General features: G+C 36.5%; 1 protein-coding gene across 1 annotated transcript in view; it reads left to right on the top strand.

The window, feature by feature from the left end:
* The window catches only part of ANO3 (anoctamin 3), a 188,739-nt gene that overhangs the window by 166,006 nt on the left and 7,148 nt on the right, over positions 1 to 15,585 (top strand). Inside the window, exons 16-27 of the mRNA XM_026850685.1 lie at positions 2,759 to 2,841; positions 3,767 to 3,907; positions 4,266 to 4,430; positions 5,808 to 5,844; positions 7,008 to 7,119; positions 8,390 to 8,447; positions 9,848 to 9,945; positions 11,338 to 11,483; positions 11,591 to 11,743; positions 12,408 to 12,555; positions 14,387 to 14,467; positions 15,234 to 15,339. Coding sequence (XP_026706486.1) covers positions 2,759 to 2,841; positions 3,767 to 3,907; positions 4,266 to 4,430; positions 5,808 to 5,844; positions 7,008 to 7,119; positions 8,390 to 8,447; positions 9,848 to 9,945; positions 11,338 to 11,483; positions 11,591 to 11,743; positions 12,408 to 12,555; positions 14,387 to 14,467; positions 15,234 to 15,339 — 1,328 coding nt within the window. The remainder of the gene's footprint in view (positions 1 to 2,758; positions 2,842 to 3,766; positions 3,908 to 4,265; positions 4,431 to 5,807; positions 5,845 to 7,007; positions 7,120 to 8,389; positions 8,448 to 9,847; positions 9,946 to 11,337; positions 11,484 to 11,590; positions 11,744 to 12,407; positions 12,556 to 14,386; positions 14,468 to 15,233; positions 15,340 to 15,585) is intronic.

The following is a 15,585-nucleotide window of genomic DNA, read 5'->3' as shown; positions in this document are numbered from 1 at the left end:
TGGGGAAAGCAGGGGAGGCACCAGGTAATGTTTTCTGTAGGAAACCACAGGCTTGCCTGTGACCCTCTAAACTGTAAAGTACCCCGAAATCCTAAGCAGCAGAATTAGACAGAAATAAACTCTGCCAGGTCAAAGCAGTGTTGGAAAATGAATGTTTTCCTCTTGATGTTCAAATGGTTGGATTAGTCATCTATTGTGTGCCTTGTTTTTCTACAGAAGTAATTGATAAAAGTTAAGGTTTAGCATTTTCAGAGCTGGGAGATCAGAGTAAGAGGATGAGTCAGTAAGAAGTGCCTAGCAACTAGGACTGGAGGGTCTTGATCGCATGGAGAGCAATCAGGGGCAGGTGGCGTTAGCAGTGTGATAGAGTAAAATAAAGGCAAGCCAGGAAGGATCCAGGTTTCCTGTAGAACTGGACAAAAGCTTGAATGTCAAAATTCTGATGGGTTTTTGCTGTCATTTAGACTAGAAGTTTATACCACAAGAGAAGTTCTGTGAATTTTTTTTTTTTCCTAATGTATACTTACAGCTTTGGACAATATTTTCTCAGTAGCATTGCAGTACAGCAGAATTACCATGAATTCTATTCTACTGCATAAAAGAGTATTACAGCATTTTTTAAGAGCTCAGGTGAGTCTGGAAAAGGTGCTTTAGTTGGCAGGTATAGTTAGCATTTGGGCCTCACCTGCTTCATCTAGACGGATGATTTTCTTAATTGTTGCATTATCAAATGCTTTGTGTACATAAGTAACATAAAAGACATAATTTTTTATTGATAGTATACTAGAGCCTATTATTCATGCTATACCAGAGCCTGAAAACTAAATTAGAGACAGATCTTGATTTAAAGAGTAAGCAAGTTATCCCAAATCTTAGGGAACAGACAGAATGAGATAAATAGCACTAAAAGAGTAATGTATATTCAGCTGAGGACACCATTTGTCCACAGTCTAGTATTACTTCTAGACTGCAACTGCCTCATTTGATTTCCAATGCTTCAACGGATATTTACACAAGCCAAAATACTTCCCAGTCCAAAATAGTTGCATGTACTTCAGTAGTCCGCCCTTTCTCATTCTTTTCTTTGGCAATGGGACTGGGGGAAAAAAAAAAAAAAAAGCCACTGATACATTTGCTTGGCTTCATTTTATCTGACTCAGCTATTTTAAGTCAGTGGGATTTTAAAATTCATTCTTTTATTCCTGATAGCTGGGCCACTTCCTTCATTTCTATTACCCTTGAGTGCAAGTGAATTATTTCATCTCTGCAATCACAGACTTGCCAGTTCTGCATAGGGCTAGTGGATTTCTTAGGTGTGCTTCCTAGAGCATCCTGACACACAGAGGAACATCCAACACAGTGTTTTGCAGAATGTGTTGTGTTTTTCTTACCTGTTGAGTCGCATAAGAAAACTATTGTTTGTTTTGTATATAGCATGGGCTTTTATTGCTCCCGAGTCCTCGCATGTCAGGAAGGGATTTCTCTTGCAAGGTGGTGTCTTCTGTAACATTTCTGAGTCTCACGCTGCACTGGTTGTGGTAGTACTTCCAGTGACTGTGAGAAAAGGTTGTTTCATCCTCGGATTACTCAAGTGCAAACCCCACTGCTGCTTAAATAGAAGAGCTGTGTGCTGTTCTTGTTAGGAGCTTCCAAAGCGTAAATGAAATCCGTGGTGAAGACAAGATTCATGCTTGGAAGAATAAAAGAACATACTACCTAGAAATAATACTTAGGGACAAGTTCTTTTCATTCAGCCATCCGTTATTTATAGGTAGTGGTATGGTGAACTTCTGCTAAATTCTAGTTGTGCTTTAATACAGTATATGGATAAATCATATATATATATATATATAAATTATTATAACTGTATATTATATAACATAAATCCAATAAGATGTTAAAACATAATCAGAAGTATGGGAAAAAGAAGGAAGGTGAGTCCATCCTATTCAGTTTGAGTTAGAAATCCTCATTCTGAGCTGCTGGCTTGCCAGAAGGAAGCAAATTTTCTTATTCCCTCTTTGAAATTGCTGTTTTCCAAACACTATAGTTTGCCACTGAGGGTAAGACACCTTGTTTTGGTGGGATTCCTGACAAAGCATGGGATTGTCCCACCAAAACAAGGTGTCTTACCCTCAGCGGCAAACTATAGTGTTTGGAAAACTTAGAGTTATTTTATTGGTTATAATTATTTTTATAGGACCTACCAAAAACACTTTAAATACACGGAGAATCTGGTTGTGATCGCACACGTAAATTAAAAATAATTGTTTAAAGAAATATTTTAGTTGTGAAGCTGCTACAGTATAAAGCTGATATAGGTAGGAAAGAAGTGAGGTTATCTTGGTTCGAACTGAATAAAATGAGATTGTAATTTATTTATTTATTTATAAATACCATTGTGCATGCATATCCTTGTTTCTTCAAAGTAAGATTTTAAACCCTATTATGTTTTGAATAAAACTAAAAGCAAAATGATGGATCTGAAAGGTATGGATAGCACTGTCTCATATTGACAGGTACCTATCTCTGTACCAATATAGCAGACAGGAAAAAAAAAAAGATTCTTAGATAAACATTGTAAAATAGTGTTCCAGTTTTAACAGTGATTGTCCTGAAGTTACTTATAGTTTTCAGGTTCTGTGGGGAAAAGACCAGAAAGTGGCTAATGACAGTTACATATTGCTGATTTTCTTGAGATCTGCATGGCCTTTCTCTTTCTTTTCCATAATTAAAATGAAGTTGATGATTTCCACAGCTACAGTCTTTCTAGAGTTTTGGAAAAGGAGGAGAGCTGTATTAACGTATGACTGGGACCTCATAGACTGGGAAGATGAAGAGGTAAGACTAAACAGTAGTAAACCTGTAAATCTGGCTAACAGCATGATTTAAGTGTATATATCAATTCATATTCTATGCCCAAAATCTGAATTTGTCATTCATATTGTATTTATAACACTAATTGGAGAACAAACAAGTATAGTCGAGACTATACAGGGATACTTTGCTTTCTGCAACTAGCATTATAATTCCATACCTAATTCTACATTTATTTAAAGTATCCTTTGAAAAATTGAGTGGAAATACTGCCCATGCAGAGCTACTGCTGATGTCAGCACCAATGCCTTTCAGTTCTATGGTTTCTTGTACTGGAAATGCCTAATCTTGCCTAAAAATGGGACCAAGACAAGCAAAGGGATAGAAACTGGATGTTATATCCTTCTGAGAGGCATAACTTATCCTTTAACATTCTGCTATCAGAATCAGCAATAGTAAAATGATTTTATTAACTTCATAGTCTCTAGTGAACATAGCTGCAGTTTAACTGTATTGGTGGTTTAACTGCAGTCTAAGTCAATAGAGACTTTGCCATTACTTGTTTTAGAGCTTTCCATAGATGCATAGATACAAGCTGGTGGCTTTTAATGAATGGTTTCATATCCCAAAAAGCACCATCATAACTGGCATTAATTTATAGTTTTCTTATCAATTTATCCGAAGTGTTGAAGTCAGTCATCATGACCCGTGATCCTTTTAATACCCTAATACACTGGGGAGGGCTCTTACAGTTTCTGGGGTTTGTTGGTCTCTGACACTGTTTCCAGGGATTTCAAAAGAGCAAATTATTTGGATATTTGAGCTGAAGCATTATAGAAAAGAATTTGTATCAGTCCAAATTTCCTGCTTTGTAGCACATATACGTGTGATTTTTGATACTTCAATGAAATAAATGGTACAACAAATGGAATCCACCCTGTCATTCCAGGAAGAGCTGCGCCCCCAGTTTGAAGCTAAATATTCCCAAGTGGAAAGAGTAAATCCCATCACAGGAAAACCTGAACCTTTTCAGCCTTTCCCTGATAAGCTCAGTCGACTGATGGTGTCTGTCTCAGGAATATTCTTCATGGTAAATGTTTAATAATATCCGAATTATTGTAGCCTTTAATCTTATTCTGATGTAAATAGTAATGCAAGTCATGAGTGCATTCATTAAGGTTAGTAGATTTACATGATACAGGCAAAATTGATTGTCTCAGTCTCACCGCTCGTTTATGGATCTTTTTCTTTTAAAAGATGTAATATATTGTAAAAGAACAGTGAAGAAATGTTTTCATTCATCAGTCTAGTATTTTCATTCTCTCAAAGTCTGCTCACCAAAAAAATTGGCAGTCTTTAAAACACTTGTTTATTTATTACTTCAGTGGAAATTATTGCAGATATGGTTTATTTTGTTCTAATATCTCTTCATAAATACTTACCTGTAGATTTCGCTGGTCCTCACTGCAGTGTTTGCAGTTGTGGTGTATCGTCTGGTAGCCATGGAACAGTTTGCTTCTTTCAAGTGGTATTTCATCAAGAAGTATTGGCAGTTTGCAACGTCTGGCACTGGAGTCTGTATCAATTTTATGATCATCATGTCACTCAATGTTGTAAGTCTTCTGTTGTTTTAACGGAGGGATTGATTTTCAAGTAATTTTTGCAAGGTTACTGAGTTTACTGTGTATCAGATATATATATATATATATATATCTCATATATATATATATATATATGTGTTCTTGCTTATTCATATACCAGTGTCTGAAGCTAGTATTTCAGGGGGTTTTCCTCTTCTAATACTGTTTGTCAATGTTTTTCTATTATACCTACTTAATTTGTCACTACACATCATTGCTTATGTCACCAAGTCACAGTGGTTACAGACTACTGCTTTCTACATTTACATTTTTGTTTTTTACATTACCTTTTACAATACATCTCTGAATGGAACTACCTTGTTTTCTTGGCTGAGAATTCTCCTTCTGTTATTTTTTAACTGATAACTTTGAATTCTTCCCTTATGTAAAATGCATCTGTGATATCAGTGTTGCATAGTCCTAGAATCACTGTGATAGATTATTTCAGTTTAAGCTTTTCCTGTCATGTAACAGCACAGGTTTAATCATTTGCTGTGGTAGTACAATGTACGTTGATATAAACTCTGTTCCTTCAACTGCCATATAATTTATCATTTTCCTATTCTCATGCAGGCACAAACAGGTAAAAAAGAATAATAGGACAGCAAACAGTGGCTTTTAACTCAGTTAAGGAGATTGTGCACTTGCTGCAATAAGAAAGCATTCTTCAGAGCAGCCTGTCATCTATTTTATTCCTGTTGTTATATATGATGATTCTAAGTCATCAAAAGTACATTCAAGTGAACAAGAGCACCAAAGCTATTGAAAATAACTTGCTATTAGTAGTAAATACTCAAGGAAGTATTTTTCAGAGTTGGTGACTACCTTGGGCCAAGTGTCATTTTAAAGTAAAGACTGGAGGTAGTCGATGTGTAGAGAGATAAGGAAGTTTTCTGTAGGAGGCTGATCTCCTCACCAGTATGCACATTCATGCAAAGCAAAATCATATTGTGTAAAGGCTTCTGCCTACTTTACGATCACTTAAGTTTGTTTCTGAAGCTAGAGCATCTAACTGTGCATTAAGACACTCATTAATGTCTGAACACTCCTCTTGATCTTGATTTATCTTTACTGTATATTTAGTGTGTATACTTACATACATACATTTAGATGGATAAAGAGAATGGGTCTAAAGTAGTTCCTAAAGTTTCAAAGAACTACTAAGGTTTTATAGGAAACTATACATTCATATGTAGCTACAACACTGCACTCCCTTCTCTGTTCAGCTACCCTGATTCTGCAGGGCAACAGAACACCTCTGCTTTGGGTGCTTGTTTTTATTCTGAATTTGACATCACAACAGACAGGGATGCTATAATTTACTTATACCATCTCTTTTTTCTGTTTTAGGTATATGAAAAGGTTGCTTATCTCCTGACAGACTTAGGTATGTAGGTCTTTACTAGTGGTATGGTTCTTGCTAGCTGTGGTATATACCTTTTACTACAATAAAATGGGGGTTTGCAAACTTCATCTGTACATAGTACGATTCTGGAATTTCCCAAAATAAGTGAGAAATACCAGAGAAAGAAGTGATACGATTATTTCACTAAAGAAATAATAGAAAAGAAAGGAATTTATTCTTACACTTCTATTTTTTCTTTTATGTTTTACAGTATAAATTGAAAAAAACTTAGAATGGAACAAAAGTCAAAACATCGTTTCTTAGAATGCCAAAACAGGTTTTTTTTTTTCCATTTGGAATTCTCTAAATGCTTGGAGGTTTTTTTTTTTCCAATTTTTTAATTTGAACTTTTGTATTTAAAAAAAAAAATGGGTTAAGATAAAATTACATTGTCCAAGATAAAAATGATAAGTCATAAATTTTAAAGTTCGCTCTAATTCTGTCACATTAAAAATTTATACTGATGCCTCTAGTCATGATCCAGTCATAGAGGTAAAGCTTTCTAGCTTATAGAAAACAAGAAAGCAAAGATAGCATTTCAGATCTACTATGTCAATGTGTTACCTTTTAGCGTTTCTTCTTACACGGTCTCTTTTAGCCCGTGTCAAAATATGTAGTTGATCTCGTCATAGTTTTAAAGGAACCTCGCTGCTTAGGTTTAACGGCTCCCTCTTCTGGTTAAAGTGCTGAAGAACATGCATTAAGCAAGATGCTCAAAACTATAGTCTTGCTAACTGGCTGTTGAACAGGTTAGAAAAATTCAGAATGTACAGTCAAATTATTAAAGTATATTTTCATATCACACTGATTTATATTCTTACTATTTCAAATATATTGAATATATATATATACACACCAGGGAATGGGAAAGAAATTATTTCATTTAAGTATACAAGCTGATTTTTCCCAAAATACGTGGCTTGTATCTCGTTTTTCCACATAGAACCAACATAGTTTGAGCTGGGACAGTGGTTTTATGACCTGCAGACAACTCTCTGATGGGGGAAAAAAAAGTAATTAACTGCAACATGATGGGGCACGTGGCTTGAAACCATCATTTGTTTTGTTAGTGTTGTTTTTGAGCGAAGTTAGTCATAACTCCATCTTATTTATGTTTGTGTAATGTATATTGTGTCTTTCCACAGAGCACCCTAGAACAGAATCTGAGTGGGAGAACAGCTTTGCCTTGAAAATGTTCCTCTTCCAGTTTGTCAATTTGAACAGCTCCATCTTTTACATTGCCTTTTTTCTTGGCAGGTAAGTTATCTTTGCTAACTTGCACTTAAAGGAAAACTTGCCCGGGACTTACTCATAATCCTTGCTAATTTTATAGGTTTGAAAAAAATACAGTAACAGTTTGAACAGTAAGATTTAGATGTGAGTCGGTTTCTGAGGATAATTAATAACTCTAAATTGATATTTTTAACTGTATGTGAGGGTTGGATCCTTGAAATCTTTATTCAAGAGATTAGGCAATAAAAATTATTCTTTTAAAGTGGCTCTATGTACATTACTTTCCTGCTAAATGAGAATTAAGAACCTTTGAAAGTACAGCCACTTCCTAAATGTGGGTATGTATTTAGCCCTGTGCTAATAGGCTTTATTCATGTTTTTCTTGTTTATTCCCCTTCGGTTACATTTCCCAGGATCTATTGCTATAAATAGCAAATATTGTCTGGCAGATCTTATACAAGAGTAGAAGGCAGAAATTCTGGCTCCAGTCTTTGTGTGTATCTTCAGCTCAGAGCATGAGATACTGGGCAGGTCTAACCTTGCTTCATCTGAAGCAATCTGCATTTTCATTACAATCAGACTGATCATTCCTGTAGGACCTATAGAGTATTTCAGAGTACCTTCTAGAAAGTTTTATAATATAATTTCAGTTCAAGATTGTTTGGAAAACAAAACCAAACCAAACAAACCTCTAGTAAAGACTATTGCTGATATCTGCTTGTTACATCCAGTGGTGCATTTGCTGTTCAGTTTCTAAACTTCTTTGTGTTGTGCTATCTCCTGTGTCTAGTAGGACCAGGCATGTTTTTTTTTTTCTCTCCCATTTATAACTTTCACTGAGATCGTTCAGAGTTTTGATTCAATTTGTTCTACAAGAGTCTGTTAGAACTGTAAAAAGCGTTTAGTTATGATGGGTTTGGAAGTGATTTTATGCTTGGATGTCTGAGAGTGCAATCCGGTGCACACTTCATGTGGACAGGCAGATCCCTGTGCTGCAGTAAATTCCGATGTATTGCAATGGTTTATCTTCTTAGACGTAGATTAGAGTGTCTGAGTGTCTAACATGTAAAATCTCTGAAGCTAGGGTTTTTGTTCTGGACATAATAAAAGTTTAGGATCGCTTGCAAAATGATGGTCTTTGTCTGCGTTCTGAAACTTCTGGCATGCCAGATTTAAGTCTGTGTGATTTAATCTGTTTATATTTCATGAGTTTGCTCAGTGAATGTTGTGAAATAACTACTGATACAGGGTGTTCTTGAAATGTCCACTGAGAAACAGAAATCTCGTTTCCCAGATTTGCAGGCCGCCCAGGAAAGTACAACAAGCTTTTTAACAGATGGAGATTGGAAGAGGTAAGCAATCCTATTTTGTGTTCCTGTGTAATTTCCATGAGTAAAAAGGAAATGGCAGAAGGACACGAATTATGTCCAGTTTGAAAGATTTATTGTTCTGTTTAAGTACAGTGAAGAGTAAACTCTTATTTATAGCAAAGGATAGGAAACAGGAGATGTGTTTTTCCTTCTGCTCTCTCCACTGTGCTGCGTGACTCTGCCCGAGACACGCAGTTCTTTCTGCCTCTCTCTTTGGAACAAGCAAACAGTGATAGTCCCTTACCTCACAGGCACTACTAAGTCCTACGTGATTGGAATCTCCTGGGTATGTGGAATTTTTGGATGGAGGACATAAATATATCGCCATTAGCTTCTTGAGTTTCTGCCAGCACAAGACAGACATGGACCTGTTGGAGCAGGTCCAGAGGAAGGCCACAAAAATGATCAGAGGGATGGAGCATCTCTCCTATGAAGAAAGGCTGAGAGTTGGGGTTATTCAATCTGGAGAACAGAAGGCTCTGGGGAAATCTTTCAGTACTTCAGGGAGGATTATAAGAAAGATGGGGACAAACATTTAATAGATCTGTAACAATAGGACAAGAGAGAATGGTTTTAAACTAAAAGAGGGTAGATCTGACTAGATTTTGACTAGATTTTTGACTGGATATAAGGAAAGAATTTTTTACAATGAGGGAGGTGAAACACTGGAACAGGTTACCCAGAGAGGCTGTAGATGCCCCATCCCTGGAAATATTCAAGGCCAGGTTGGACGGAGCTCTGAGCAACCTGATCTAGTGGAAGATGATCCTGCTCATTGGACTAGATGATCTTTGGAAGTTCCTTCCAACCCAAACTACCGTGTGATTTTATGATTTAAATGAAGAAAAGTAGTATTTTCAAAATTTAGCCTGAAATGTGTTAGAATTGCACCTCCCTGGTTATCGCTAGCATGCTGAAGTTACCTCTTCTCTCTGAAAAACAGGTTTCTACTGCTGAACCTTGGTAGCCACAGAGTAAAATACCATAACTTTCTAGTCCATGGTCTAAAAAAAGTTTCTGTAATTACTAAACATTTTAATATGTTAATTTATATATTTAAGATACTGGTACCAGAGATTCAGCTGTCTGTTCAGAGTTAAGGCATTATAAATGAAATATTGCTCCATTCTTTTGAAATGAATCCGTACATATTGGTTTAAGTGAAATGGGCTACATTGTTTAACATGAAATATGTCTAGAGGTTGTTTAAGTCAAGTCTGTGTTAATATATCTGTTATTAATAATTCTTTTAATATTTCTGTAGCCGGAGGTTTGTGTTTTCCAGAAAGCATATTTGAATATTTTTCATTTGCCCTCTGAACAAATAAAAATGAAAGGAATTCTCTGGTTTTAGCTATTAATCTTTTTCCATTTCATTTCAGTGTCATCCTAGTGGTTGCTTGATAGATCTGTGTTTGCAAATGGGAGTTATTATGGTTTTAAAACAAATGTGGAACAACTTCATGGAACTAGGCTATCCGTAAGTTCAGATGTTGAAATTTGTTTTACGTATCCTGATTACATATTAGTGTGATTCAGTGATAGGGAAAAATATGTTTGGAGAATGTTTTCACTTTTTGCATCTCACAGACTGTAGTTTTATTCCTAAGGGAAGCATTAGCTGCTGCTCTAAAATAAAGCTTCTCAGGGCGTGTTAACCATTTAAATTGTTTACTGTGATTTCATTTTCCATAATATAAACTGCTGTTAAGCTACTGAAGAGAGTAATGGGCTAAAAGTCTTAAAGCTCTCTTGAAACTGGAAGAATATGTTTTTGGTAAAAGGTTGCTCATCAAACATTAACTAAATCAAAGTTTCAGCCTTGAAAATATGTCAGAAAGGGTTATGCTCCCAACGTGCAATCGTTCCGCAGATGAGGGGCAGTGTGTACTATATTATTGTGAGATGTGGATTTCTGAAAACAAGAAACCTACTTGAAGTATCAGGCTTCCTGTCTTAGCCCATCAGCTCCTTAACTCTGTCCCGAATTTATTTTAGAGCACGCTCTTATATTTGTTTATGGAAAGCAGGGGTTTGTTCTGACAAACCATTGTTTGCAACTGAGGCAACAGTAAGTTGACTTGAGAAAAAATAGAAGCCTGTTAATGAAAACACTTATATTTTCCATCCTCAGTCTCTCTTCTATAATATCTAGAAACAAACAATAGTCTTTAATTGCCACCTGTGTCAGTACTGGATAATACTTTCATTTGTAAAACACTTTAATTTGTGAGTCTATTACCTACTTAATATTTATAACTACTTTATGAAAAGACCACTGTACAGCTTCGTAAAAAATAGTCTTAAATATTTGCAGCTTCAGCACCTTTCACCTTTTTAGACACTTTTTCCTGCTTCAAGAAAAAAATACTCTGTAAAGCATCTAGATCTTCAGGTTTGTTCAAAAATAGTAGACGTATTCTACTGTTCAATATATTCTAGCATCATGGAGTTCTCACTGTGGTCCACTTATTTGGTCTGTCTTTTTCAGTATTAAAAATAAAGCATTACATACTTTTTTTAATGCTCTTGGTTTGCATGATTATTTTTTCCTGTTCTTTTTTTTTATTTAGGCATGCTGGTAAACCCTACAAAAAAAGTCTATGCAAGCAAATTACATATTCTGAAAAGGTTTTCTCTACAATGCCTAACATGCTACATTAAAGACATAATTAAAATCGTAATGCAGAATTTTGAGAAATTTTGGAAGTTCTTTGAATTGTGTTTTATAGGATGTTGTAAATATTCCAGAAAATACCTAAAGAGCATTCAGGTGCTATTCAATGTAGGCCTGCTACTTCCAAACGATACCAGCAAGTATTATAAATTAGTGAGCAAGTACAGTCAATAACGCTCTGTTTATCTAATAAAGTTTATTACAGAATTGGTGGTCACGACGCAAAATGAAGAGAGGAGGGCAGTTAATGGAGCATAAAATTTCTCTGCCACAGTGGGAAAAAGATTGGAATCTGCAGCCGATGAATCTCCACGGTCTAATGGATGAATATTTAGAGATGGGTGAGCAAATTTAGGGAGGTGTCATTCTTCTTAAGAAACTGGAACTATGTTGCACATTAAAAGACCTTTTGCATTTCTAACTTGTAACCATAGAAATGCCTGTCTAGTTTTACAGTTTGGCTTTACCACCATCTTCGTTGCGGCCTTCCCACTGGCACCTCTCCTGGCATTGCTTAACAATATCATAGAAATAAGGTTGGATGCGTACAAGTTTGTCACTCAGTGGCGAAGACCTATGCCTGCAAGAGCAACAGATATAGGTGAGAGAGCCTAATGATGGCACTGTCAGGTACCATCTCTTTGGGTTTCCTTCTCTAATGCAGCTTAACCCTTGAAATATTTCATGCATCAGGAGGGAAATTGGTAATGTAACCTATGGATCTCAATGACAACTCTGCTGATAATCAACAAAAGGATGCTCGTTTGCTTAGCTAAGAGGACTCCTCAGATTTCCTTTCCGTTTTCAATAAGGGATCATAATATTTGGAATTTTGAAAACAGGCTAAATAGTATTTCTGATAGAGGAACTCTAAAATGCTATCCAGATTCCATTTAATATAGAAATTAAATATAAGGACTAAATTAACTTTTGGTTTAAAACTGAATTAAATAAAAATAAGAGATCTTTTTCCAAAATATTTTGTTTGGCTTATATAACCAAAGATTCTGGTTATATCTTTGTTGCTTAGCTATTTCTTCTCAGCAGGGTGTGCCCTACTGTAAGACTTCATGTGGGTGGTGTCAGTGGTGGCAGGAATGTGGGGACATGGTTTAGTCTTGACTGGCTTTTCTGACTGAATAATTCTTTCTCAATAAGAAAGGAAAACTGTATGACTAATGATGACTTTAATGTCACTAATATGGCTTTAAATGAGTTAATGTGACTGCAATAAACTAATGACTTGTCGTTTCTCTTGCTTCTAGGTATCTGGTATGGGATTCTGGAAGGAATTGGAGTTCTGGCTGTCATCACCAATGCCTTTGTTATTGCCATCACTTCCGATTACATTCCACGTTTTGTCTACGCATACAAATATGGTCCCTGTACAGATCAAGGTTACAGACAAGAAAAGTAATTAAGATATTCTTTATATATGCATGAATATTTCCATGGAAGCACACTTCTGCTGCTGTCTTTTTCTGTTAACATACTTAACATGTCTCGATAACGTTTTACTTTTTACATCTGTGCAAATCTTCAGAGATATTAAGTGCAAGTAACTCAACACTCCAGAGAGTTTGCAAGTTAACTCCATGGTTATGTAAGTGGAAAATCATGTCTTCCCTTCTGAATCCAAACAACAAAGTTCAGTATACATCATAGCAGTTTTCAGGTTTTCTCTAGATAAGGTTTTCTTTTTTTCTGCAATAGTTCTGGACTGTCTTCTCTCGCGATGCTCCCACACACAGATCTATGCTTCCAAACCCTCCTGTAAGGGTGAACAAGCTTAGGATAAACTTCCCTGCCTGTTTCTCTTCAGAAATGCTTGCAGCCAAGCTCCAGAAAGAGTGGCCTTTGACACTATTTAGCCTAACTCCCTATATATAGTGTATCTTAGCTTCGAGCAAGTTGTCTTGCCTGTCTTTGCAGCACCAGGCTGGTTTTCTGCACTTCTCTCCAGACACTTACCAGTGTCTCTGAACTGTGGGTGCACCGTGCTCTGCATTTCTCACTGTCTGTCGTGACCTTTTACATGATCTAGACGGACCACAGGTGTTCATGGCCATCCTGTCTCATTTGGAGACCAGTGCCCTACAGGTGGTTTGCGGGGGTGCTTCTGGAGGGTTTTTTGGTTTTTCTTTTTTTATATGGCAAGCAGGGTTACCTCAAGAAAAGGGGGCATTGCTTTGCTAATATTGTAACACGTCTCACAAGCACAACTGATCTCCTTAATTGCAGAGGAGGAAGGATAACAGTGAAAGCATCAAGGCTTGTCCAGCGGCTGCATTCACAGACTGCCTCAGCTCAAACCACAGGGGTCTGTCCTTCCTTCCCTCATTGTTTCATGTCTGATAATTCGAAATAGAGATTTGCTCTTCCTGTGCTGTCACAGGAAGTGAGAATTTAAGGGCAAAAAGAGTGAGACATGATAAGGTGAAAAGAGACAATAGCAGAAGGATGTTAGTGCTTAATGTGCACTACCCATTTAACAGAGAACTATGTGATTCTATTTCTTCTTTTGCCAGTAGTGATTTGATGTGTCACATCAAACCTGAAGGTTCGGAAGGTATAATAGGATCCCTGATGCTTCTCTTTATAAATGTTCTTTGCCATTCAGAAGGCCCTTTGTTAAATTACAGGACAGATTTCCAAGAAGATGGGATGTCTTACGTGTCCATAGTTTTCCAGGAACAGACAAAAGTTTCACTCCTACGGGCATAATTCAATGTATTTAACTGATTTTTGTCATTAATACTAATAAATTGTTGCCTTTAAGATGGCTGTTTGGTATATACGCCCTGTTCATTTTACTGTTGGTGAAAATTCTTCTTTGATTCAACTCATAAAACCTGTCATTTTTTGGTATATGCTGCATGATCGGTGGCAGATGCTGCAAGGATGTTAAATTATTCTTCTCACTGCGTCTCTAGTCATCTTTCTAAGATAAGTAATTTTAGGAGACAGCTAAGAACACTGTAGCAACAATTTTTGGTTTATATCTGCTGATAGATAAGAAGAAAAACCATAAAAAGTGCTGCAAATACATTTTGAAACATGAGATGAATGGTACTTGTTTCTTTCCAATAAAACTTTGCTTAAAATTTTAGAATCTCTTTTGTTCTGATAAGCAAATCAAATAGTATGCTCGCAAGACATGGTAACAAAATACGTTTACATGCAGGATCTGTGCTATATAACCACTTTTTGAAGGAAGCCCTGACCCTATGCCTTTTACTTTCAGATGCTTAAAAGGGTATGTCAACAGCAGCTTATCAGTGTTTGATCTGAGTGAGCTTGGGATGGGATACTCGGGATACTGCCGGTATGTTTCGATGCTCTTCCTTCCTGTGGTACAGGCATAGTCCTTAACACAGCTATTACATTGAAAGTCAGTGCTGAAATTACTGACAGAATAGTTTATTTCTTGCCTGTAGAAGCATTGGAGTTCAAGTTTGTTCAACTTGGAAGTCTCAGGTGAAAACACTGTGCGGTAGGGCACCGCACTTATGCACTGGAAACCTGTGTTCTGAGTTTTCCAGGACTCATGCAAGCCATATCTTTCATGCCTCTGTGAATTATTTAATTTCAAAGTTTCCCCAGCTGCCAAGAAAGATAAAAATTCTCATTTCAGTCCTGATAAGCAATTTGTGGTTTATTAATTAAAATAATTAAAATTTTTGTTGTGGCTCTAACCCAGGTCGAGATCCCAAACAGTTATGCAAGATGAATACAAGAAATTCAGCATAAAATTTAAATATGACACTGCATGAGCGCACTCCTGGTTTCAGATTTAGTTTTACAGTGAGAGTTAGCTTGAATTGACTTAAGTTACAGAAGCATGTTTCATTTATGCAGACTTTGTCTGGAGAATCTCAAATGCTTATAAGCAAGAAGTGCCATCTTATAAGTAGCCCTATTTAATTGCCTGTATTGTGGACTATTCTCCTTTTCTGTTGAATTCCTCTTGAAGTATGCTTTCACTTCAGTTTCTTTCCATTTAGCCAGATTTGGGATAAACTGGAGAGCTCTTCACTGTGTTCAGGTTTTCGATCACAGGCTAATTTACGGGGGTTTTCTTTGCTTTACAGGTACAGAGATTACAGAGCCCCACCGTGGAGTTCAGCTCCCTACGAATTCACTTTGCAGTTCTGGCATGTCCTGGCAGCACGGCTGGCCTTCATCATAGTATTTGAGGTCAGTGATGGAAGGGAATTATTCTCTTCTACCTCTTTAAAGTCCAAGTTGATTTTTACAGTAGTCCCATAAAAAAATTGTGTCATCGTTTATTCATTACAGTAAAGACAGAGGAAAAAAATATTGCCTTGCCCATACTGTTGCCAGTCAGATGCTTCAAACTGAATTGACAGAGCATGCACAGATTTTAAAGTCACTCCAAAATTGTATTTTCTTCACAGTCATCTTATACGTCGTATTATATAA

Source organism: Athene cunicularia (genome assembly GCF_003259725.1).
Source record: "Athene cunicularia isolate RWA chromosome 5 unlocalized genomic scaffold, athCun1 chr5_part3, whole genome shotgun sequence".
In the NCBI taxonomy this organism is placed as follows: Eukaryota; Metazoa; Chordata; class Aves; order Strigiformes; family Strigidae; genus Athene; species Athene cunicularia.
This window is presented reverse-complemented; position numbering and strand designations above follow the sequence as displayed.